Source organism: Chelonia mydas, chromosome 2 (genome assembly GCF_015237465.2).
Source record: "Chelonia mydas isolate rCheMyd1 chromosome 2, rCheMyd1.pri.v2, whole genome shotgun sequence".
NCBI classification, from domain to species: Eukaryota; Metazoa; Chordata; order Testudines; family Cheloniidae; genus Chelonia; species Chelonia mydas.
Genome location: NC_057850.1, coordinates 216,179,922 through 216,205,953, shown reverse-complemented (window position 1 = coordinate 216,205,953; position 26,032 = coordinate 216,179,922). Strand labels below are relative to the sequence as shown.

The 26,032-nt window shown below is 38.5% G+C and overlaps 1 protein-coding gene across 1 annotated transcript in view; it reads right to left on the bottom strand.

Moving 5' to 3' along the window:
• The window catches only part of CALCR (calcitonin receptor), a 266,191-nt gene that overhangs the window by 77,086 nt on the left and 163,073 nt on the right, over positions 1-26,032 (bottom strand). The window contains exons 5-7 of the mRNA XM_027822731.3: positions 18,109-18,221; positions 14,052-14,143; positions 3,922-4,048 (exon numbers count right to left, since the gene is read on the bottom strand). Coding sequence (XP_027678532.1) covers positions 3,922-4,048; positions 14,052-14,143; positions 18,109-18,221 — 332 coding nt within the window. The remainder of the gene's footprint in view (positions 1-3,921; positions 4,049-14,051; positions 14,144-18,108; positions 18,222-26,032) is intronic.

The window sequence follows — 26,032 nt, the reverse complement described above, 5'->3', positions numbered from 1 at the left end:
TGTAATTTTTCCTGCATGCAGGAAAATAAAGTCACCCCGTATCGTGATGACATTTCTTTCCAGAGTGTCATTAAAGAGTGACCACAGTTGCTGGTAAAAAAAAATATCTGCAGCTACATTGTTGGCCTTGGTTGGATCATTACACTGCGATGATGGTAAGATGCCCACAGCTGGTACAGAATCAGATGGTGCTAAGTCACTCATTAATCACTCACCAATCCTGCAATCATCAGGCATTGGATGAAAGTACAATGCCCACCTGTGCTAGAGCAACCTGTTAGGGCAGCCTGAGGAAAAAAAATCATATCATCTTCGATTTTCTTTTCACTCATTCCTGGCCAGTGCACTTCAGCTAAAGTGCAGATCTCAGTGTTCAGGATTTTCAATAGCTTGATAAGGGGGAGGGGCTTTAGCTGTTTCGGACAATGTGCAAATGTTCCAGTTTTACATTTGTCACCAACACGAAGAAAATACTGGAATGGCCGTTTTACAAGGTTTTATTGGTCATTTTTTGCCTCAGTGGCAAAGAAACTCTTGGTTATTTCAGCTACAAAGATATCTGACAACTGCCACGTTAGTTTCAATGTGAAAAAAGGAATTTAGTTTCATAGCATTATACATATATACACACATATACACTGCTATATCTCTTTATTCGATTGTCCATAGACTCTTTGCTCTTCTTCTTCCCCTCATCCTGGGAAGCCAGGGTTTGTATCCTTTTTCTCTTCCATCAGTTTAGGTCCACATAAATTCAAGAATAAAAAGAGAATCAAATAATAAGATAGAACAAAAGAAAAAGAAAAGCATAATAATAAATACATTTAAGAAGCAGTTTCACTTACCATTTTACATTGATGGAATTGCCACAAAATGGGTTTAAATCAGTGCTAAGGAACATATCCAAGGGGCAGGGTATAATAGATTCTTTCCAGGTCCAGGTGTATGCATTGGAACCTGGTCTCTTGATAGTAAAAGGCTCCGTAGGAAGAGAATGTGTCTTTACGGTTAGGGAAACAAGGACTTGTTTCCTGGTCTCGTCCCCTCAGCATCCATTACATAAGACAGGCTTCTTTCTTCCTTCTTGTTGTTGTCTTCCATTGGTGTTACTGACATCTTCATAAATATATGGGAGTTCACTGGGAGTAGCTTTTCCATGCTACCTCATATTTAAAATCTACTCTGAAACTTCCAGAAGGGAAAAATGCCCAAGGAATGAGGTGGAATAACATTTATTCTTAAAGTATTTTTCCACGGTGCAGAATAAATAAATGCTACCTACGCCACATCTATATCTGGTCATTAAATAATGGATATCTGTGACTGTTTGAAATTCCCATTGGTATAGCAATTCCTCCTCCACACTATGATATGTCTGCCTGCGTATTTCTGATGCATGAGATGCACTAACCCATGTGTCCATCAAGCTGGGAAGAACCACAGGAGAAATGAGGACAAACATTGCAAACTACAAAAAGTCGGAAGCAATCATCTGAAATGGACTTTTAAAAAATGGCAGGTGTAACAAATATAAATCAAAGCAATATATAAAACCTTTATTTGCTTTGTTAAATTACTACGAAGTGAAAAGTGAACAGGAGTATTTCTGGTGTGATTTAAACATACATTTATTACATTTTCAAAAGATTTTCATTATTTTTTGAGAACATGCCCCCAAATGGTCATTTTCTCTTTCCAGCCATATGGTATGAGAAGACTAGAATAATAATAATAAAATAATGTATTGCTTAGTACTTGTGGGGAGCTCTTTAACCACAGATTTTGAAGTGCTTTGCAAATAAATTCTGTTACCTTCCTATTTTTAAAGACATGGAAATTGAGACTCTCAAGGGTTATGTGACTCACTCAACATCACCCTGTTAGTCAGTAGAAGAACTCAGGTCTTCTGACTTCTAGTTTTATGTCTTATCTACTAGGGAGCAGTTCACTGCTGGATCAGGCAGAAGAAGAGTTAATGGTGAGGGAGAAGGCACAGAATAAGGCTCTGATTCATCAAAGCAATTAACCATGTGCTTACACTCTTTGCTGAATTGGAGCTTAGTCATATGAATATCTTCAGTAACAGCAGTGGAAAGCCAGAAATGTACTGGCCAGGTAAATTTCTTTGTATATATGTTTCCTTTTCAAGTATGATCCAATCTAAAGAATTTTCTCTAATTTAAGACACTAATTAAGGTCCCAATCTTGCAGGGTGCTCTTCATGGACAGATCTTTGTACTTATATGGAGTCCCACTGAAGTCATAAGTATCTATCTATGCTATTCCTGTAGCACTCATCATCATAGTTACTAAGGGCCAGATCGCCAGTGCAAACTGATGTATCTCAATTAACTTCAATACAGCGATGCCACCTTACACCAAGAAACCTGGCATGTTATAGTAAATGGGAGCTTTTCCATTGACTTCTGGGCCAGGATTTGATCCCAAATGAGGATCTGATCCTAAATATCTACATATATTTGCCTCATGTCTCCTTTATACAACAGTAACTCTCAATGCACAAACCTTCTAGCTGTGACCTCAACATTTATTAAAAAGCACTCTGATTTAGATAATTTACCTCTTCTGCCAGGAAGTATCGTTATTTAACCTGAGCTTGAGGTAATTATTCCTACTTAAATTTCAGCAGCCTGATGTTAATGCTTTGCTTATCATGTACGAGCTCTTCATCTTCAAATATCAAGAGTATTTTTATCATACCCTTTGCGTAAAATGGAAACATAGGAATATGGAAACAAAATATGCAGTAAGGTAGAATGAAATGTGTTTGATTTCTTTTTCTGTTCTATTTTTTAATCTCCAGATGGCCCCTGAAACGGATCAGATTTTTCTGTAGTCTGTTCACATACTACTTTAATTATCTTGATTAACTGGTAGCACATGTTGAAAGATGCATATAAGAAGGTAATACCGTGATAGTATTTAATCACTTTTTGAAACTTAGATCTAGAGAAATGATTAAGCCATAATTTAAATATCCTACTAGAAGACAAACTGATAAATGTTATGACATAACTTTAGAGATCACAGGCCTGACATTGTGTATCAGTGTACGCTACTGCAGCTCTATCGGACTGGGGTGAGTTACTCCTAATGTGAGTAAGGTCAGACTCAGGCCATTTGTGTTTAACACAAATTTTTGAAATATTTATCAGCTGATGGACTGGCAGAGTCCAACAATATGCAAAGCTCCTTCATCTACCTAAAGAGGACTAATGGTACTGAAAATGAACTGAGCTTGTGCCTTGCTTTATTGGCTACTGGGAAGAGTTTGGTAAACAATGAAAACTGGACTGGATACTGGTCCCTGCTTCAACAGTACAAAGCACCCAGAATCCCAGTGGATTGGTGCCCCAAGAGTTCCCCTGCCTGGGGAAGTCCCCAAGGATTATAGAGCCATATGGTGGCCACTTTACTCCCCATCCCCACTCTCCGATAGAGGGCATGTCTGGGAGAAAGGCCGCATAGGCAGGGCCACTCTACCCTTCAGGAGCCATTGTTAGCCAATGTAAAGTAGAGTCACTCTATGCTGGGAATAGGACTGCAGGCCAGGATCAGAGAGACAGAAAAGTGATTTAACTTTTGAGCTCCCTGCTGAACTGTACCGATGAAGTCCTGGAACTCTAGCTCAATGGACTGTGCAAATTCTCTCTCAACATTCCAGCAAGGCCATGCTGCTAACAGAATTACTTTACTTTCAAAGCCTTATACTCCTCAGGACAAATTCTGAGATTCTTATTGAGCAAGTATCTGCCAATGGGAGATATGCTTGTGTAAGTCTCTCTGAATTTGGTCCTGTATTTTTGACCTAGTGCACTGCAAGGCTATCGTTTACAAACGTATCCATGGTGGATTTGTTTAGCTATGTTCTGTAAAAGAAAGGAATAATTAAATACTTACGGGATCCCTTTTTACAAGGCCTGGATTAGGCACTACTGCGATGAGGTGGGCGATGGTAAACACAGAGTTAAGAACGTAGGAGAAAAACAAATTCTTATGCAGTGTTATCCTTTGACAGCTGAGGCTCCTGAAAAATATGTACCACAAGTTGTAAATCAGTGCTTTTATTCTGATGTCACTTTAACAAGCACATACTGGCAACTGTTTCTCAAGAATGCCCTTTGGCAACAGTCAGTCAGAAAACACATGCCTAGCATTGCAGCCATGGGACACAGCAAAGTTTTTATTTTTTTATTTTTACACCTGTTTAGCACCACATGCTTTCCAGACCATGCTGTGAGGAGCTATCAGCTTAGATTCAGTACCCTAGAGGTTGGTTTTTTCACAGCACCAGAAATGTTAAGTGGTGAAGCAGAACCCTAATAATTATTACAGATGTGCATGAATGCAAATTCTGAACAGAAGGAATACTGTTTTCAAGGAACTGCTCTCTGGAAACTGAATATCTCAAACATTCAGATAAAAATTAGTTGATACTTTAGGAATTAGTGATGAGCCAGGGTGGGAACCTTGGACTGGAATCCCCTTCAATTTCAGGGAGATTTGGTTTCGTATCCTGCATAGTTCCAGCTCAGATCACGCACCAGAATAGGCCTCTTTTTCTGTTCAGATGTGGCTGAAATCTTAGATGATTTGCTGCTTTTTTCAGGATTTCCACCATTTAGGGTAAAATCTCACAAGAACAGCTCATATTTCTGTACCAGCAAATCATTACCATAGCCTTGATTTGGCCTCAGACCTGATCTCTAGCCAAAAGCTAATTCACATCTGAATCTAAACATCACCTCCTCAGCTCGTCTTTACTAAGAAGGTCTAACCTCAGTGGGGCCCTATGGTAACTGAAAGTGAGCAGGCAAAACTGCTAGGTAAATGAATGATCAGCAAGTGAACCAGGTAAACAGCTAACTGTAGCTGAGGGAACTCTTACTCTGCACGCTACAAGGAGCCATTTGAACTGATGGCAGGCTTCCATTTAAAATCCACTGCTCTGTCTGTGTGTGTGCGCGCGTGCATGGGTGGGGCTGTGCGAGCATGCATGCATGTGCATGCTACAGGTTGGTGTGTGCATCCAGAATGCTCTGTCTAAAAAAAGAAGTAAACTGACTCTAATAGATCTAACTCCAGTTTCCTGTTAGTGATTCTGGGAGGGCCACTGTCAGGAGCATTGGCCCCTGTTGTGAACTGGGGTCAGATGACACCACAAATTAAAAAAGAGCATTGAGTCCCATGGTGTTGGCATGGAGAAAGTGTGCGCTGAAATACTAACTCTGCTGCTGTGGTCTCCTCTGTGCTAGTCTGTGGGGACAGAGTGTGACGTCATTTCTTTTAATGGCTTGCAAGTATTGTCACAATGCCGGTCCTCTGGGGCTTCTCAGGGGTGAGAGTTTATTGGAATGAATTTGTTTTGCACAGGAGTCACATAAGTGCAATGAGTGCCACACCTGTTATTTGGTCCAGGGTTAGAAAGCTCTCCCTTCTAGCTCACAGGGTCACCCAGAAATGGTAAATATAGTACCAGTCACTACTGAATCACTATATCCCTTTAGGTAGTGCAGCCACTGCCAACAGCCAAGACACCACATAGTCCCAAAGTAGGGAAAAAATGTGTCTGGCAGTGAAGGACTGTGGATGCATGAGGGAACTTGAGCTCATGTTCACTTAACAGCCACACATGCAAGCTGTCTTGCACAGAGTCTAAAGCCAAGGGCTCTATTACTTCAATCCAAGTTTCTGGTGCTACTCTCTGTTTGCCTGTCCTTCTCTCTAGCATAGTTCAAATCATCGACCATGTGGGGTCTAAGTGCCAAAACATGACTAAAAGTAGCATTTCAGAATAAAAAGTAATTTTATTCTCTTTCTCCACACACCCTTATCCCCCAAAGACCTTGCATATTTGGACGTCAGTTGAAAAAGGAAAATGTAGCCAGTAGAATTTGCATAGGATTCTTGTGATATGCTCTCACAAGCTTTTTTACACAGTAGGCTGGCAGCTGCCTGCTGTACTAGTTGTAATTTTACTGCCACTAGTTCTGAAGAATTTCTGAAGTGCCTCTTCCTGTTTTCTAATGATGATCATTTTAATGATCATTTCTGTGACTGGGTCTCGGTGGTGAAGTAACCAATGGAGATTCCAGGTAGCATTAATGCTTTGCATTTACGTTGTAGTACACTTCATCCAAGGATTTTGAAGCACTTCACAAACACTAATTAGTTAAGGCTCAGGAAACTTCTGTGAGCTCGTTAAATACAAATCTGAGAGATGGCTATACCAGCGCAGAGAAGTCAAATGGATATGCAAGGTTGGAAAGTGGGTCAGTCAAAGAGCTATCATGAGAAACAAGGAGTCCTGATTCCCAGTCCTGTGCCCTAGGCATTAGAAATGTTGCTTCTTCCCTTAATATCTTGATGGATTTGATGGTATTATTACCATCATACCTATGCACACATCATCACAACCCTCCCAAAAAACAGATAATCAGATACAACTGCAGTAGAAACTATACAGATGTCAACATGTGCCCACTGTAACTACTCAATCGCTAGAAATATCATCTTTTCTAAGGCCTTGTTTATATTACTGCAGTAAGTTAACCTAACTCCAGTTACGTGAATAATGTAACCGGAGTTGACGTAGTTTAGGTTGAATTACCGCACTGTGTGAACGGGAGACACTCTCCTGTTGACTTCCCTTACTCTTCTCAGAGTGGTGGATTACCGGAGTCTATCTGAGAGTGCTCTCCCATCGATTTAGCGGGTCTTCACTTGACCCGCTAAATCGACACCTGCTGCATTGATTGCAGCAGTGCCGATCTACCGGTAAATGTAGACTAGCCCTAAGAGAAGGAGAATACTGTGGCAGTGGTGGATACCATTGTAAGGTAACTGTTAGCAAATGTGGACTTTAATGGTAACCGACAACTCTGGTGGTATTAGTGGAGTAGGATGACATGAACAAGTAGTTGTAACATTATGTTCCTGAAGTGCACTAAATATTTAATGTAAAAAAGAAAGATTACTTGTGCCCTAGGTAATTTCAAGTGGCACATTAAGATAATGCTTTGTTGAAGAGAATGATGGTGTTTTGCTCAGGGACAGTACTTAGTGTACTTAAAAGACCTTATTAAACGATGTTTATCATTTTATTTTTTATTGTTTGTAAGTTTGAAACACTTTCTTCTTACTCACCTAATTTTGCCTTTTTTTACAAACACTGATTTTTCACCATAGTTTTGAAATGGAGAGAATGGAGGAATGAACTTATACTAACAACAACTTACATTTATATAGTGTCCTGTCATACCAAATCAGCTTTGATTTTGCATCGATTGATGTCTGCACAGAATGAAGAACAGATGGCCGTAACTGGTCTGGGCTTCAGCCCTTTTGCATTGCTCCAATGGCACAAAGAGGTCAGAAAGCTGATTTATATCATCAACTAGGAATTTCCCTGGTGTGGAAGAATTCCCAGGTGATATAGCTGGCTTTACACAGCTCACTCTCCTGGCTATGATATAGGGGAAGAGTTCAAGGAGGGAGCTGCCATGGCCAGAGTGTACTTCTTTCTCCCTATAGCCAGCTGTGGAATGGCCTCTTGAGGCCTGTGGCAATTCTGCCTAATTTAAAATAGCCCTAAGTCTTCTACCAGTGCCTGGACTAGCCCCTAGCAGTCCTGGGGAGCAGGAGAACACAAAAGTGGCTTTAAAAAAGCTCTGACAAAGCTGTAGCTCTGAGCCAATGTGTTTGTACATGAACTACTGCTGCGGATACAGACCTGAGGAAAAATGTGTATGGAGAATTTGTAAGGTTCACAGAGATAGTGGCTATTGCTTTAAAAATAAAAATGGATGAATTTGTAGTTTAATTTTGAAAGGCTTCCCCCAGGCACAATGGCACAGGCTCAAAGTAGGTCAACTTTTTGGTCCTAGACTTTTAGCTAGAGTACTTTCATTCTTTTAACCAAAGGTTCACATGGCTTATTTACAGAGCAGCACAAAGATCCTAGAAGATTTTAAGATCCAAATATCCAGGCATGAAACTATACCTTGTGTGGTTTTCCATGATTCCTTATCTTCCTAGCTGACTAAATGAAGTAATTGAATTAGTGTATTGAAAAGTGCTTTGTTTTAAATTACTGGAGTGAGATAAAGAAACAGGTGGAAATCAATGAAATTTTGTGCTTTCAAAATTGGAAATTTTAGTTCAGAGAAGCACTAGCTTGGGAAATAGAAATGCTGTTGAGAACAGGGGCCTCATCAACCATTCCTTCTTACTGAACTGTAAACTCTTGTTGAAGACAAGGCACATAAGAAATGAATGACTAGATCCTGCATTACATATCATGGTGGAGGAGGGCAAGAGTTCTTGAAGATCACAGGTTTATTACTGTGGTTAGTCAGAACTTGCAAAATCAAGTTCGTGATTTGGTTAGAGTTGATTCTCCAATGGGCAAATTTTGGATTTGTTTTTTTTACTAGAAATCCTGGGATATATAAAAATCACACAGTAATTGAGAGCAGTGTATGCAAATCATGTCCTTTCCCTCTCACTGAGGTTATAAAATAATTTGAAATTGCTGGATGTTTTCTGTTGGAGGTAAAATCCTGTATGCCTTACTTGTGTGAGTAAGAACTTCAATGGAATTAGTCCCCTGGGTAAAGACAGGATTTTGGGTTTTCTATATAAAATGGCATGTCCCGGAGTCTAAAATGAAAAAGCCTTATCATATAATATTGGTATCTCACTTTAGTTTGGTATGTTATATAAATGAACATGCTCTTGCAGGGGCTGGAACGCTGAAGTTCACTCCTACATACGACAGGATAATTACAGTTGTCTTTAGGACAGAAAAGAAAAGAAGCCAACAATGAAAGCAATTTACAGTCATGGTCGTGTGGTGAGTGAGGAGACTATGTTCGATTCTGAGTCATTTTGCTGGCAAATCAATTTAAGACAAAACACTAACGCCACACTCCTACAACTCACATATACATTAGTGCTGCCTTGCAAAATTGTCAGAAATTTACCAGGCACAAAATCTTATCACCCACGTTATCTGAGGATAATGGTACTGAAAAGACTAATTATATTTTAGTTGTTCATTAAGGCACTGATCCTGCAAACACGTATGCACATGCTTAACTTTACTACTGTGAGTAGCCCCTTTGAAACTAAACTAAACTAAAGATAGTCAAGTTAAACAAAGCACAGCATGGGATTGCCTGCAACAGCAGGGGACTGAATTCAATAAAGGAGATTCCTTCCAGTCCTATGTTCTATGTTCACAGAATCAAATTGGGGCCTTAAAAAAACTGGTCTCCCAGGATGAGTGGGAGCGTAGAATTTTGTGACACTGCATTAGAAAGTTAAAGAATAGACAAATGCCTAGTACTGGCCTTCATAGAGCCGCTGTTTATAACTATAAGAAAGAGAGAGGAATCTTGCCCTATCACAAAAGTGCCAGTAAAGTGAATAGTTCACAAAATATTGAGCAGTTTTTCTCATAGTAAATACGGTTTTCATACCCATGTTCCTTCTCAGCTCTCCTTTAATACCTTTGGCTGAATTTTGTAAAACAAATTCAAAGTTTAGTCACTTCAGAATTGGATAAGAATTTGCAAATTCAAACAAAAAGTGTTTTTTCTTATATATCTTTATAATTCTATTAGTATGTCTATTAGACTCAGGGCCATATTCTCAGCTAGTGGCATAGCTCCGAAGATCTCAAAGAAGATAAGTTGATTTACACTAATTGAGGAGCTGACCCATATGCTTTGGATATTGCCAATATGTATGCAGGTGAAATTTGGATCAAAGAAACGCAAGCAAAATTAACACATTTTAAATTGAGCACAATTTTATCTAAAAGAAACAGTTTTCTCCCTTGTACACCTCTAACGTCTATCTTTCTAACGTACCTACCCTTCATCAAGCTGTCTAGAAGCTGTAAACAAAGGTAAGGGACACATATCTAAGATTAGATCTTTAGCTGTGTAGAACTATTGCCTCGCTACCCATGTATTTCAAATCACTGCCATCAATCATTAAATAGTCCATGCCAGTGGGTCTCTCTCTCTCCCCCATAAACAAAACTACTCTATCTTTCTATCCCTCCTCCACTCCGGTCTCTTCACTGATTAAACTACCATCTCATCTTCAACATGATTTTCTTTGACAGATTTGGAGAGCAAGATTTTTTCCCATCTTTTTGACCTACTCTCCCAACAGAACTTCCTTGACTGCTTCCAAATTGGCTTTCAATCACTTCCCAGTACTAAAAATATTGAAAATGATATGGCACCTTGTCACACCAAATCATCCTGGTTTGTGCACCAGCATAACTAATGGATGGTTTGTTTTAGCCTGACGTGAATTTTTAAGACTAAATTATCATCTCCAAATAAATACGGGTTTATAATAAAAAGCTGGCAGATTTTTAATTACTACTGGTTGTCATTATTGTGCAATTACTCTTTCTTATGCACTGTATAAGAACCTTTTTAGAGAAAAAGATGTTTGTCATATTTCCTGTTTTCCATACTCTTGAAGTCTTCTATATATACGTTTTGCAATTAGCTTCATTGGTTTTGATGTTGCTTTCTTTCTGTTCAGCTCTTGAAAGATGCAAACTTATTCTGGAACTGAAATTCCAGTAGGATATAATTGTGCGCATTACTTGTTCTGATGCAGACATACTTTTAAAATTGTCATGCTTTTGTTGTAGTGTGGAGTGGAGAAAGCTTTTCTGAGTGGCTTTTTATCATGCAGATTTGGAAATATTTAACTAGTCTTTGAAATTTGCAGTTGTCCTACGATTAGTTTTGGTTGTGTTGTGCTGTGGGGGGGAGGAGGGATGGTATAGCTCAGTGGTTTGAGCATTAGCCTGCTAAACCTAGGGTTGAGAGTTCAATCCTTAAGGGGGCCATTTAGGGATCTGGGGCAAAAATTGGGGATTGGTCCTGCTTTGAGCAGGGGGTTGGACTAGATGACCTCCTGAGGTCCCTTCCAACCCTGATATTCTATGATGGTCCACATTTCCCTATTTGTGAGTTAGAGTTCTGGGGATGGATCCTCACCTGGTGTTGACTGGTATAGTATCAGCTGTGGACCTGGTCCCTAACCCCAGAAGTTTTTTTAAAACTTGTCTGTGTCATTCCTTCTGTTTCGTCAAAATATTTGTGAATATGCACTATCAGTGCTGCAGGTTTAGTTTATTATAGAACGATGAAAGCAAGTACTGTACTAATGTTGCTTAACAACAACACTTCTGGTGTAAATCAGCATAGCTTCAGTGACATCAACGCAGATTTACCCCAGATGAGGATCTTCCCCAATGATTCACCTTTATGTTTGAACATTTTCCTTGTAATTTGCATTCACGTGTGCGCTCTCTCTCTCTCTCTCTCTCACACACACACACACACACACAGCAGCCGCATTAAGAAGTCATCACTGACCAAGAGTTACCATACATTGGTATCTATGATACTCTAAATACAATGAAAAGTTAGGTAAGAACAAATTGGGGTACTTAAACTCTTAAAAATGCTGTTTTTTAGTTAGGGTGACTACTAGGGCTGTCAACTAATTGCAGTTAACTCACACGATTAAAAATGAAGTCGCGATTAATCAGTTTTAAATCACATTGTTAAACAATAGAATACCGATTAAATTTCTTAAATATTTTGGATGTTTTTCTGCCTTTTCATATATATTGTATTCTGTGTTGTAACTGAAATCAAAGTGTATATTATTTTTGATTACAAATATTTGCACTGTAAAAATGATAAACAAAAGAAATAGTATTTTTCAATTTACCTCATACAAGCGCTGTGGTGTAATCTCTTTGTTCTGAAAGTGCAACTTAGAAATGTTGATTTTTTGTGTTACATAACTGCACTCAAAAACAAAACAATGTAAAACTTCAGAGCCTACAAGTCCATTCAGTCCTACTTCTTGTTCACCCAATCATTAAGACAAACAAATCTGCTTACATTTACAGGAGATAATGCTGCTCTCTTCTTATTTTACAGTGTCACCAGAAAGTGAGAACAGGCATTCGCATGGCATTTTTGTAGCGGCATTGCAAGGTATTTACGTGTCAGATTTGCTAAAGATTCATATGTCCCTTCATGCTTCGGCCACCATTCCAGAGGACATGCTTCCATGCTGATGACGCTCATTAAAAAAATAATGTGTTAATTAAATTTGTGACTGAATTCCTTGGGGGAGAATTGTATGTCCCCTGTTCTGTTTTACCCACATTCTGCCATATATTTCATGTTATAGCAGTCTCGGATGACGACCCAACACATGTTGTTTATTTTAGGAACACTTTCACTGCAGATTTGACAAAATGCAAACAAGGTACCAATGCGAGATTTCTAAAGAAAGCTACAGCACTCGACCCAAGATTTAAGAATCTGAAGTGCCTTCCAAAATCTGAGAGGGAGGCGGTGTGGAGCATGCTTTCAGAAGTCTTAAAGAAGCAACACTCCGATGCGGAAACTACAGAACTCGAATCACCAAAAATAAAATCAACCTTCTGCTGGTGGCATCTGACTCAGATGATGAAAATGAACATGCTTCGGTCCGCACTGCTTTGGATTGTTATCATGCAGAACCCGTCATCAGCATGGATGCATGTCCCTGGAATGGTGGTTGAAGCATGAAGGGACATATGAATCCTTTAGCACATCTGGCACCTAAATATCTTACGACGCCAGCTACAACAGTGCCATGAGAATGCCTGTTCTCACTTTCAGGTGACATTGTAAACAAGAAGAGGGCAGCATTATCTCCTGAAAATGAAAACAAACTAGTTTGTCTGAGCGATTGACTGAACAAGAAGTAGGACTGAGTGGACTTGCTGACTAAAATTTTACATTGTTTTATTTTTGAATGCAGTTTTTTTTTACATAATTCTACATTTGTAAGTTCAACTTTCATGATAAAGAGATTGCACTACAGTACTTGTATTAGGTGAATTGAAAAATATTATTTCTTTAGTTTTTTTACAGTGCAAATACTTGAAATAAATAAAATATGAAATGAGCACTGTACACAATGTATTCTGTACTGTAATTTAAATCAATATATTTGAAAATGTAGAAAAATCCAAAAATATTTAAATAAATGGTATTCTATTATTGTTTAACAGTGCGATTAATTGCTTGATTAATCATGATGGATTTTTTTAATCGTGTGATTAATCACGATTAATTTTTGTAATCACTTGACAGCCCTAGTGACTACCATTTCTCTTTACTGAAAACAACAGGCTCTGTTCTGTCCTCCAATAGCCCTATACTACTCTCACTGAAGTTAATGGAAATTGTGAATATATATCTGAAGCAGAATTGAACCCAGGGAGATACCTTTGCCACTTCGACAGAGATATTTCATAAAAAGCTATATGCCAGACTTACACTGTGAAGTATACAATTTTATTGTCCTAATTAAGCTGCTATACAGATGTTGCAAATATTTTTATGAACATCAAGACCCTTTCAAACTCCTTCCACAAGATCTCACTTTATAACCTCCAGTAGGATTCAGAGGATGATTACACCCTATGTAATTTGTTTCAGGTTCACTGGGTTTCTGGTCCGTGGCCCAGATCAGCAATTGATGAGGAGTATTATACAACTGAGGTCAGAGAATGGTGGACCCCAAATTATAACCCAGTAGGATCCTTTGGTATTACAATAGCTACCAGCACACTCAAAGAGCCAATAGGCAACTGGTGAATCAGTGAGGCCTAATGAATCCCCAGTCACACCACCGTTCTACTGGCCACACCTCGGATGCCAACCATAGAGAGGATAGTGATATACGATCCAGGCAATATGCACTACTGAAAGATCCCTGTACATTGGAGAGATCCTCCTGCGATCAGGTACTTTAAGATTAGTTGGCACAAGAACTGGGCATATAAATTTCTTCCCGTATTATCAGGAACAATAATAAGAAGTGATCATAACTGTCAAGTCCCCCTGTATTCCCACAAACACTCCTAGCATTTGGTAATATGTCAGAGAAGAAAAAAAGCAGAAGCTGAAAGAAACACTTACTTGAAATAGAAGAAAATCCCCAGGGAAATCAACAGTGAAGTTATAGACAAAGCATGGCCTACTATAGCCATATAATAAAGTATGAATGCCATCTGGAATAAAAAAAAAAAGAAAACGTGAAAAACTAGCAAGGAGCAATTTAATTCTTATTGTGCGCAAGAATTTGCAAAACCAGCCAAACAATTCTGATTTATTTTGATTTAGAAGCTTATTTGAGATACTCCTGAAACATTCACAATACATTAAAAGGCATGACTAAAAGTAAGGAGATGAGATTAAGTGTTTTTTCACAAGCAGGGTCTGCTTCTGCCCCCAAAGGCAATGGCAAAATTCCAATTAACTTTAAGGGGAAACAATTAGATTTATTAGAACAAAAAATCAGATCCATATTGCAAATGCCACTCAAAACACATGGCACATTCTTCAAAAAATACTTTGGAAAAACAATTTGTGTTAATTAAACTTCCCATGTCTGAGTCTCCTCTCACTTACACCAATACGAAGAAGTAAGTCCATGGGACAAATTCTGCTCTCAGACTGATGTAAATCCAGTGAAACTGCCTGGCCAATAGGCGTTACACCAATCAAAAGCTATTATAAGTGGCAGGAAAAACAGACACCTGGTCGATATCACCAAAATATAAAATAGGCTTATTCATGTTTCATTTGCTGTCAATTTACTACTGAAACAAAATCACATGCAACAGCACTGGCTATAGAATGCTGCATTATTCAAATGTCATATGTGTTCTTGGCCAAGCCCTTGAGTGTCCTTGAGCTATAGAATGATTTCTGGAAACGGGCAGCTGGGAAGTCTCCACTATTACCTTCTTTAATGAAAGGACTGATATTTTAGTAGCATACTCTGAGAAATCATTTATTAGCTGGTCTGCTAGGCTTCCTTTCTGTCTGGAGATGCTTCATTAGTTCTTCTTTTGTTCCACACAAGAATTTCCCTTTTTCGTCTTAAATAATTAAATGAACTCTTTTTAAAGGAACGTCCTCCTCCACAAAATACTTAAGTACCATACCAGCATTTCAGGCATTGTTTTCCTATTCATCACTGCCCCACTGCCCTCCCTTTTCCTCCTGTGTTTCTGGCAAGGTGGGAAGAATTGAGGGAGAAGGGGTGTTTCAACAACACTTTGAGATCACTCATCTTCAGTTAGCATCTAGCTAGCTTCTGATTACCCAGCTTTCTTTAGTCGTGCTGCATGTGACTCTAAATTTATGGGAGTTATGAACACAATTTGCAGTTTCATTTAAAAAAAAAGCAGAAAAATTAGTTCTTCACGGCGCAGGGGTATTTTTTTAAACTACTCAATGCTCTTGCCATTTTACAGTTATGGTGTCAAGTCCGGCTGCCAGTGGCTTAAATGGGAGCAGGACTGGGAGTTTTTTTGTTTGTTTGTTTACACTGGTGTCACTTTACACAGTTCTGGACATCTTAGTGGACATAATGTGGGTGTAAATATAATTGGCCAGATTATTGGTACCTACCAGAGTATTGTATAGTGGCCACAGTGTATATAAGCCTATTTGAATGTATAATCTGGAGTTTGACTGTTTCTGCACACACAGTAGTGAGGGTGCAAGGAGCCTTCCACCTTTTTATGTTCCTACACAGTGATCAGCCACAGTATGGGTGGAGAGTGCAAATGCTAGGCTAGCTGCTCTGGTGGTGATAGAAACTCCACATAGAAGAGGGTAGGATGGAGTGAGGACAGGGTAACTTTCTTGACTATCTGATTAGAATACTATTTTTTCATGTATGTTCCTTTTCGTTCCTTGACTGTTTGCTGAAGTTATGCTGTTGGTTTTATGCATGTCCTAGTTAGCACATCTTCATAGCCAGAACTTAGTTCACACAGAAGCCATCCCTAAACTTTTTGATTTGTTGTTACTCTTGTACACCAAGATTGCTGTGAACCAGCTATAAAATGGAAAAGAACTATGGGTATTAACATACAAATGAAAGTACCAAGTATGTTTGTGTGTGTTTATCCTGAAAGACTGAAACCTGTTCAAACTGTCAAACATTCATTTTAGGGCTATGAAGGCATTTTTAAACACATTACCTCAAAGTCAGCAATAACATTTGTGATAACACCATAAAAGCATACTGTGTGTTTGTTCAATGCAGATTTCTAAAAATAAAATGAAGGCAAATCTGAATGCATTGGACTGTCAAATAATACATCATATAGTGTCTCTGCACAACTCTAATAGCCTCTGCAGTGTAGACTAATGAACGGCTATATCCTACAAATATAGAATATTTGGTATCTCCTATTAAATCAGGACATATGTTGAACTGTTCTAGTAACTCTGTATTCCTAAAAACTCCACCTTGTTCTATCTCATCTCCCATTTAGGATTTATAAAGCTTTGTATATAGCTTTTTGTCTTCAGTATGGAATGCTACTAAATGAAATACTTTTGATGGTCACTTTTTTCAACATTTCTTAACTGGAAGGAACACTTTGTTAAAGGTAATCTTAGAAAATAACACCTCTTATTCCAATACTAATGAGATTAGCAGTATATACTGGATAGAAGTTTATAAATTAAGCACACTCTTGGTTTAGGAATATATGGATTAAAGGTAAGCGGCCAACTTGGCATAATTATAGAGATGGGATCCTGCTGCAGAAAAATAAAATGGAAAATACAGAAAGACCTAACATATGCAAAAGTTTCCTTTGTATTTTATCTGCACTTTGGCTGAATTATGTTCAAAATTCTTCTTCTGGAAGGCATGCTTAATAGATAACAGAACTACATTTTTTCCTGACGGTATTGTGCTAATATCTAGAAAAATGACGTTTTCACAGTCCTTTTATTCAATGCCTTTGGGACCTCAAGTTGTTACTATTACTATAATAGTTGTTACTATAATTGTCTGTGTCACACATAGGTTAGCACATTTTACACCGATGGTTCTTTATGGTAAAGAAAAATCATCTCAGATCAGTCCAATAGATCTTTCCAATACGCTGTAGAATGGTCCGTTACTAAGTATAACCAGACATTTAGGTAGCTGTTTAGAAAACAAAAACAAATGAAGGTCTGGCTCTTTTCCTTCTCGAATTCCAAGGAGTCATAAATTATTTACTGTAATCAAAGTTTTCTGGGGCTCCACTCAGATTTCAGAAACGTGTTGATTTTGATAAGCACCCCTAAGTTTATATTTTTTAAAGCTTTTCCTCACATTTCTTGGTCCTTGTCTCTTTTTTTGTCACCTTTGGTTCAGTATTCTTAATTCTCTCCTCAAGGTTAGCATCCTAATCCTGCAGACAATTTATGCACATATTTAACTTTACTCACATAAGTAGGGCCATTGATTTCAGTGGAATTGTTACATGTTTAAAGTTAAGTGTATGCAGCTTTGTAGGACTTCTGGCTGAGCAGTGTCTTTATATCAACTTATTTTCAAAGGGCTGGAATGCAGGGCAATGACTTTTACTTGTGAAAAGGTGGGGGGTTTTTTTGGTTTTTTTTTTTAAAGTCATGCTAAGATTTAGCCCAGGAGAAATACCATCAACAGCTGGAGTTGCTTGTCACAGTAACTTCAAATGAAACATTAAAAGCACAGTGAATCTACTGTGTCTCTATGATCTCTTGGAGAGAGCAACAGTAACACATTGATTCATGGCTTGCAGGGGGTTTGCTCTTTCAGCAAAGACCGACACAAATGAATGTGCTCATGTGAATAGCCACATTAAATTCAAGGGTTTCCAGGATAAGGGCCTAAGATTGCTATAGTCCACTGAAATATAATAATTATCTAAGAAGCTTTTATTCTGAAGCAACCTCCTTTCCCCACAGAATTCACATGCCAATATATAATTTAAAATACTTGATAAAAACATATACCTTAGTCGCAGTACACAAAAAAAACCCAAGTAATTGAATCATCTCTTACATTGTCAAGATTCCAGCTAATCTGCGATATTCTGGCTAAACTTTAGATCATATAAATTTATCACAGATAATGTGCTGTTCGCCCAGCTCAATATCAGTCTCAGAAAATATTGAAATGTTAATCAGAGCCTACCTTCAATTTTTCAGAGGTGAAGGAGTTACACAGTGTATAGTTGGACCAAGTCCGATTGCTCTCTGGATGTCGGAACCAATTTCCTGTTTCATCACAGTATTTTGAAGCCCTTTCTGTCAACAAAATGCAAGTGTTACTATTTTAGTGCATGAACATTACAAAAATCCCAGCTTCATTTAGATGCAATAAATTATGCAATAACTCAATACGAAAAGGCAGCTGAAAATTGTTTGTGTGTGAGAGCAATGCCAAAACCTGCTAACTGAACAATGCTGGCACACCTGGATGCTCATTCACAAACACACACATACCTTGTCTTTGCACATCCTGGTATGTTCACACATTCTCAGTTTTCATGCCCAACTGTGCTTGCATGTAGTTTGTTGGTGCAAGGAGTTTTTGAAAACCTGACCTTTAGGGGAAGAGCCTGACACCATTACACAGGCACAAAAGGACTGAAATAGTTAGCAGAGCTTCAAGAAAGGGGACTGAGGGGCATCTGACTCTGGAGAAGCCATACATGGGAATCTTTACCCCTTGCAATTTATGGATCAACACGGAGTTCCTCTCTCCAAGGCACTGCAGTGAGGCCACAGGTGGGACTAGTAGGCTGATAAACTATATGGCTAAAAACACGGGCAAAACAAGCAATGGGGAGTGGGAACAAAGCAAATAATGTCTTCTGTCACAGCCCATGAGCCACAGTAGTGGCTATGCAGTCACTGTGCTGGCAGTGTTTGTGTGCGCGCGCATGCGCGTGAGAGAGATAATTCTGTACTCTCTCTCTTTAAGCCCCAAACTCACTGAAGTCAATGGGAGTTTTGCCTGCATTGAGACTTTAAGACTGGTCACACCACTGGTGAAAAAACTTCAGCAAGTAGGTATCCTGGTGATTTATAAAAACCTAGGGTGGACAGACGCTATAGGAAACAGTCCATACCTTCAGTTTCATTTGAAATGGTGACCAGCAGTGTCTGTTTAGTTAATTTACTGCATGTAGGGATCCTGTCCACATGTGTGCATAGTCTCAACTACTGAGTGCTGAGCACTCCAGCTTGATTCTCCAGCGTCATACCCCTGGCTTGAAGTGGTTTCCATTACATATCGGATTCACAGTTTGATTCAATGGCTTTCAGCATCCCCATTATAAAAATTGTTCCAGCACCCCTGGCCAGCATTGTTTTGTAAAAATGTGCTATACAGAGAATTACATGTCAACATCTGGGCCAAATCCTGCCATCCATATTCAATCCTCACTCACCTGGGACTCAATGGAAAGCCTGGTTGAGCAAGAACTGCAGATTTGGGCCATAGCTGTGAACGGCTGGTGTTTTCTGGGACTGAGGTGAACTCTTTTAAAATAACATAAAAGTTATTTTAATTTTCACCTCGTCTAACTTTGTAGTTGTATTAGATCAATAGCCATATCAGCAACATTTCCAATCAATACAGTTTTACAGAACAGATTAATAATATTTGCACATATACATACTTTGTTCACACTGTGCATTAATTTTCTTCTTGAATTCTGATATTGTGTGATTTATTTTAATTCTTAAGATTTATCCTTCCCCACATACTAATGAAAAAAGCAAGTGAATGCACCGACAAGACAAAGATTTATATAGAGCGTGTTATCCTTCTATGACCAGACACATGCATGATTTAGAAACAGTTGGAAGACTTGGAAATAGTACATTTTACATGCTTCAAAAAAGAACACTCTTGAAATAGCTGCGAGTTTCAGATCAACAGCTCTGGGGACCTACTGTATAAAATCAGTACGTGCACGGCAATACAGAGAGGAAAAGTACACATTATCTCAGCCTCCCATCAATTTAACTTAGATAATCTTCGACTGCATTCATAGCATCTTTCCCATTGTACTCATTGCCAGATATTATCTAAAGCTGGAATGAGTTTCAGTCATAAATAGAGATTAACAGTTACTATACTACAGAACACAATGTACAGAGTTTTACCTACTATTCTATGGTACTGCACACTGTATAAAGCTTTGCTGATATGCTATGGATCATAACATTCCTAACATCCATCTCTGTACTCTGATGTCTGAGTTGTGCTCTGAGGTTCAGAGGGTAATCTTCTGTCTAGTACTTTCCATTTAGCCCAGAAAAACATAGTTGATCCTGGTTTGGTGGCTTTTTCCTCTATCCCCTTACTGCCCTCTGATTTCTCTCATTCACTCTCCCTCATCAGAAAGTGCAGTGTGTGATGTTAGTGTGTTGATCAGTGTGTCTCTTTTTCCGATAAGTCATTTAGTAAGTTTGACTCCCAGGCAGTGAGCAAAGATCATCAGTCAAGGGGCAATTTTCTTTAGCAAGACTCTCTGATGTTGGCGGTTTATAAATAATTGGGGACAGGCTAGCGGGTTTGGAGCTCATCTGCCTGTGACAAACCTGCGATGTGGTAGTCGGATCATAGACTCATAGATATTAAGGTCAGAAGGGACCATTATGATCATCTAGTCTGACCTCCTGCACAATGAAGACCCACCCACAGAATCTCCACCCACCCACGCCTGCAATAAACCTCTCACCTATGTCTGAGTTATTGAAGTCCTCAAATCATGGTTTAAAGACTTCAAGGTGCAGAGAATCCTCCAGCAAATGACCTGTGCCCCCTGCTACAGAGGAAGGCGAAAAACCCCCAGGGCCTCTTCCAATCTGCCCTGGAGGAAAATTCCTTCCCGACCCCAAATATGGTGATCAGCTGAACCCTTAGCATGTGGGCAAGATTCACCAGCCAGATACCCAGGAAAGAATTCTCTGTAGTAACTCAGATCTCACCCCATCTAACATCCCATCACAGGCCATTGGGCCTATTTGACATGAATAGTTAAAGATCAATTAATTGCCAAAATCATGTTATCCCATCATATCTTCTTCTCCATAAACTTATTGAGTTTAATCTTGAAGCCAGATAGGTCTTTTGCCCCCACTGCTTTCCTTGGAAGGCTATTGCAGAACTTCACTCCTCTGATGGTTAGAAACCTTCATCTAATTTCAAGTCTAAACTTCCCGATGGCCAGTTTATATCCATTTGTTTTTGTGTCCACATTGGTACTGAGCTTAAATAATTCCTCTCTCTCTCTGGTATTTATCCCTCTGATATATTTATAGAGAGCAATCATGTTAGGGAAAATTAGCATTTGAAGCAGTTTTATATGAGTTGCCTCCCACCCCTATATGATAAATCAGGTGCCTCATCCTGGGGCATCGTGCTCTTTCCCAATGCTCACTATACTGACTCTCACAGTAAAAACATTTGATTTCTGTTTTAAACCTACTATTCTGGATTTAAATGAAGTAGTGGTCATTTAACCCAGGCTTTGCTTTGAGCTGTTCTGCTGGCTGTTTTTAAGGCAATGTGACTAGAGCGGTCCTAGAGCAGGCATTGGGTTATGAGGTCAGGATACTTAGTCTTTTCTTTTTTGAATCAACACAAGTACTAGTAACAGAGGGCTTTGAAAATAATAAAATAATGTGTGATGGAAGGACAAGATTTATATCTGTGTATCAACAGGGGGAAACAAAAGTGGCGGCCTTTGGAGCATTCAAATGATATGAATTATTGCAAATATGACGTTTTGATTGTGAACTGTTCATTTGGACTATTCATCATTCATATTCTGGGACTGGAGCACTGAAACATTTTAAACAAGTTAACAAGGAGCAATAAACAATCAGATACATAGTTTTGTATGAAAAATCATTCATGCTAAAATTAATGAAGCTTTTAGGATTCATAACCATTTTCACGAGTAAGCCAGAAGTCATTTTCATGTCACAAATATATTGCCCCATGAGTCCCTGTGAAACAAACCTGATAGTTTTATTCAATGATCAGCTTTTTCACTATTAGATCAACTCCACTGATAACAGACTTCTGTGAGCTTTTAAATTTTTTGATTGTTGCTACTTAACATTTTCTTTTATCTCAGCAAATGCTAGTAGTTGGATTGTTTTTGCCATTCTCTGGATAGAAGTGATGCATGCTTTGCCTCACTGACTCTACACACCCCACAGATGGATGAATAGCTGATATCCCTACAGAGCATCTGATTTATGTACGTCCACCAATAAATTATTTATAGAGAAAATATTTCAACTAACAGATAAATGTTTATATCACACAGAAGCCCATATAAAGCTTCAACTCCAATGTTGTCATCATAATAAAAAAAATATCAGAAAAGTCCACGAGAAGCTAAGCCAAAATATATATAATATAAGCATATTATGTACCTTGGGGAAATAAATAATTAATTCAAAACTATAACTGTCCATCAGGATGAAAAGAGGAACAGAAGTGCACAGGAGAGAGAGGAGGAAAAGAAAAGACCCTGAAGGACTTGAGGGTGAGCAGACAGAGATTTAAACTGGAACAATATATATATATTTTTTTTAAATTTAACCCTGAACAGAATGATGTCACCTCAAAATGTATATAAACTGAGGCTGTCCTTCCATATTTGGACTACGGTAACATAGATATGGCATTTAAACTTTACTCATTAAGCCAAATAGAGGCCTGATATAAGAGGATGCAGTGCCCTAATAAGTTAGCTGCTTACGGGTAAATGTGATATTTTGCTGCACTCTTTTAAACTTTACTCCAAGAGCTCATCTTGATAGTGAAAAATGACTGATTTATTAAACGAAATCAAAAACAGAAACAAAACCAACAAAATGCATGATCAAATGGTACCTTGTGTCCAAACAGGCTTGTAAAGATAAGCAAGCACACACTTGGTTCTGGGAGATGCTTGCCTGCTTCAACCAGACAGACTTCCTAAGCGCTAGGGCAGGTTTTGCTTTTTTAACATATTATTTTTTAACTTTATTTTTTAACAGGGAAACAGCCTGCAGATATCCAAGCCAAATTAAGTTGATTAATTTTATATACACACAACTCGTGTACTATTCTGTACAATTCAGACAAGCTAATAAAGGATAAAGAAGCAGTCTTGCTATAAATGGGTGGGGAGAAAATATTCTGCTTGTCAAGAAAAAAGACTTTTACAAATACACAAAACTAATTTTGCAACATGTTATAAATGATAGATGTCATAATGTACTTTGCACGGGCAGTTTCCTGTATTTCTTATGTGATAAAATTGGGCCAAATTCCTCCGTGGTGTAAGCCATTAACATCAGTCAATTATGCTAGTGATATATTTGGTCTTTTACCTTATTAGCACTTCTGTTACCAATAGTACAAATCTACATAATAGACCACATTCATTCCTGTTTTGACTCCACTGATTCGAAAAGGATTACACAAAGGACTAATCTGACCCAATGCATAAAAAATTTGCACCTAAAAATATCAACCAAAAACACAGCACTTTAGAAAGCACTACTCCAAGATATAGGGGATGAACCAATGCAGCTATTGTAGTTAGTGGAGTTGAAACAATGATCAATTTGTCTCAGGATGTTTTCCTGACAGACTGCTTTGTAAGAACATAAGAATGGCCATAGTGAGTCCTACCAATGGTCTACCTAGGCCAGTATGCTGTCTTCCAATAGTGGCCAGTGCCAGATGCTTCAGAGGGAATGAAGAAAACAGGGAAATTATCCAGTGATCCATCTCTTGTCATCCAATCCCAGTTCTGGCAGACAGAGGTTTAGGGACACGCAGAGCATGGGGTTGCACCCCTGGCTATCTTGGCTAATAGCCATTAATGGACCTAATCTCCGTGAACTCATCTAATTCTTTTTTTGGACCCCATTATACTTGGCCTTCACAACATCCCATGGCAACAAGTCCCACAGGTTGACTGTGCATTGTGTGAAGAAGTACTTCCTTATGTTTGTTTTAAACCTGCTGCCTATTAATTTCATTATGTGGACCCTGGTTCTTGCGTTACGTAAAGGGGTAAATAACATGTCCTTATTCACTTTCTGCTTTTATAGCCCTCTCTCATATCCCCCCTTAGTCGTCTCTTTTCTTTAAACTAAACAGTTCCAGTCTTTTTATTCTCTCCTTGTATGGAAGCTATTCCATCTACCTAATCATTTTTTTGCCCTTCTCTGCACTTTTCCCAATTCTAATATATCTTTTTTGAGATGGGGGCAACCAGAACTGCGTGCAATATTCAAGGATTATCATTTTGCACAAAATGTTCCATGTGAGAAAGAGATTGCAATAAGAAGAAGTAATTTTGTACTGAGCAGGGCAGAATTGAAAGAGTTTATAGAGGCTTGGATATTTTTTAAAAAAATATGTCCAGTAAAGAGCAAAGGAAATGAGTAGTGTCATGGGGAAGGAGATACAGAAAACTGTAGGAGATTGGTCAGACTAAATGATCATAATGATCCCTTCTGGATTTAAAATCTATGAAGCACATTCTCAGCTGCTGTAAACTGGCATAGCTTTACTGAAACAAATGGAACTATATCAATTTACACGAGCTGAGACTGTGGCAGAAAAATAATCAGCTGAATGCCGGGGTACATTGGTGCTCTCTATGTGCGTTCCTAGGCCATTCTCTCCAGAGTACGGTCTCATCTTATTTGTTTTTTACACTGTTTCCCTTAGCTGTCAACATGTAGGCTTGGCACAATTCGTTGGGGTTTTTTTTTTTTTTATAGTTTCAACAGAAAATATCAGTGTTAATTTTTAAGCATTTTTTAATTTTTATCTATTTACATTTTCCACACTTGTGCAAAATTATGGGTTTAAGCATTTTTTGTATTGTTCTTGATTTAAATTTTCACAGTTGCAGGAAATTACGGGAAGTCAGACAATAATAATCTAATGACAGTGGATGGTGAGATTCAAAAAACTAAAGCTTTATAAATGTTAAATCACAAACTGTCAAAATCACGTCAAAATTTTATCCTTAAATCAAACTCTAAGAAGTTCTCAAACAGCATTTTTCTTACTTTACCAATCTGTACATTTCTGTTAATATTGATGGAAATATTTTTTGTCATTTTGTGTGTGTATGGTGAAACTGACATTTATCGACATTTACCGATAAAAATCGAATCCTGCTAAGTCTAGTTAAGTGTCACTGTGAAGTTGGATTTGAGTAGCTTGTGTATATAATGTACACAGAAGCGGATGACCAAAATGCTTATGGTCAGACTATGTATGATCACCAGATCCTATTTCATTTTTCAAATTATGAATGCAGAAAGTAGCAAAGTCCAAAAAGAAAGCTGCACAGCATATTTTATTCTTGGATTGTTTGTCCTAGTATTCAAAGCTGCACATGGATGTTAGGCAAGAAGAAAATTAAGGAACCGGAGGTAACGTAGTTGTCAGTGATTTATTATATGATACATTGCAAACCTCCCTGACGCCCCAATCCAGCAAAGCACGAAAGACCATGCTTTTTGAAGTCAATGGAATTCCACATGTGCTCAAAGGGAAGCACATGATTAAGTGGTTTGCGGGAAGGAAAATTTGACTATGTTGCTGTTTTTTCCCAGTACAACTGTTATTCACTAGGAAGACTTCTTTTTTCCTCAACAAAAATCTGAAAATGTAGTGCATTGTATTGACCAGTAACAAATCCTTGTTGCAAGTAATTACTTGCAATTCAAACCTGAACACAATTTATCAGTACAGTTCAACCTGTGCTTTTGTCCCCTCCAGTTCCCTCCCTGAGCAGTTGCAAGATTCTAGTCACCACAAGACTTCCTGTCTCCCTCATACGTTTTTAATTCCTCATGTCAAGAGCAGCCACCTGTGAAACAAACTTCTGACCACATGCTGGCTTGTGCAGCATCTGTAAATTATTCTGTGGTACCTGATAGGAGGAAAGTTACTCCAGCTGAGCCAAAAGAAGATGAACAAAGAAGATGAACTGGTCACTGTATCAGGGAAACAGTGGCAATTGACGAAGATGCAGACTAACGAGCTAACAAAGGAGCAGAGAAAGATGCTA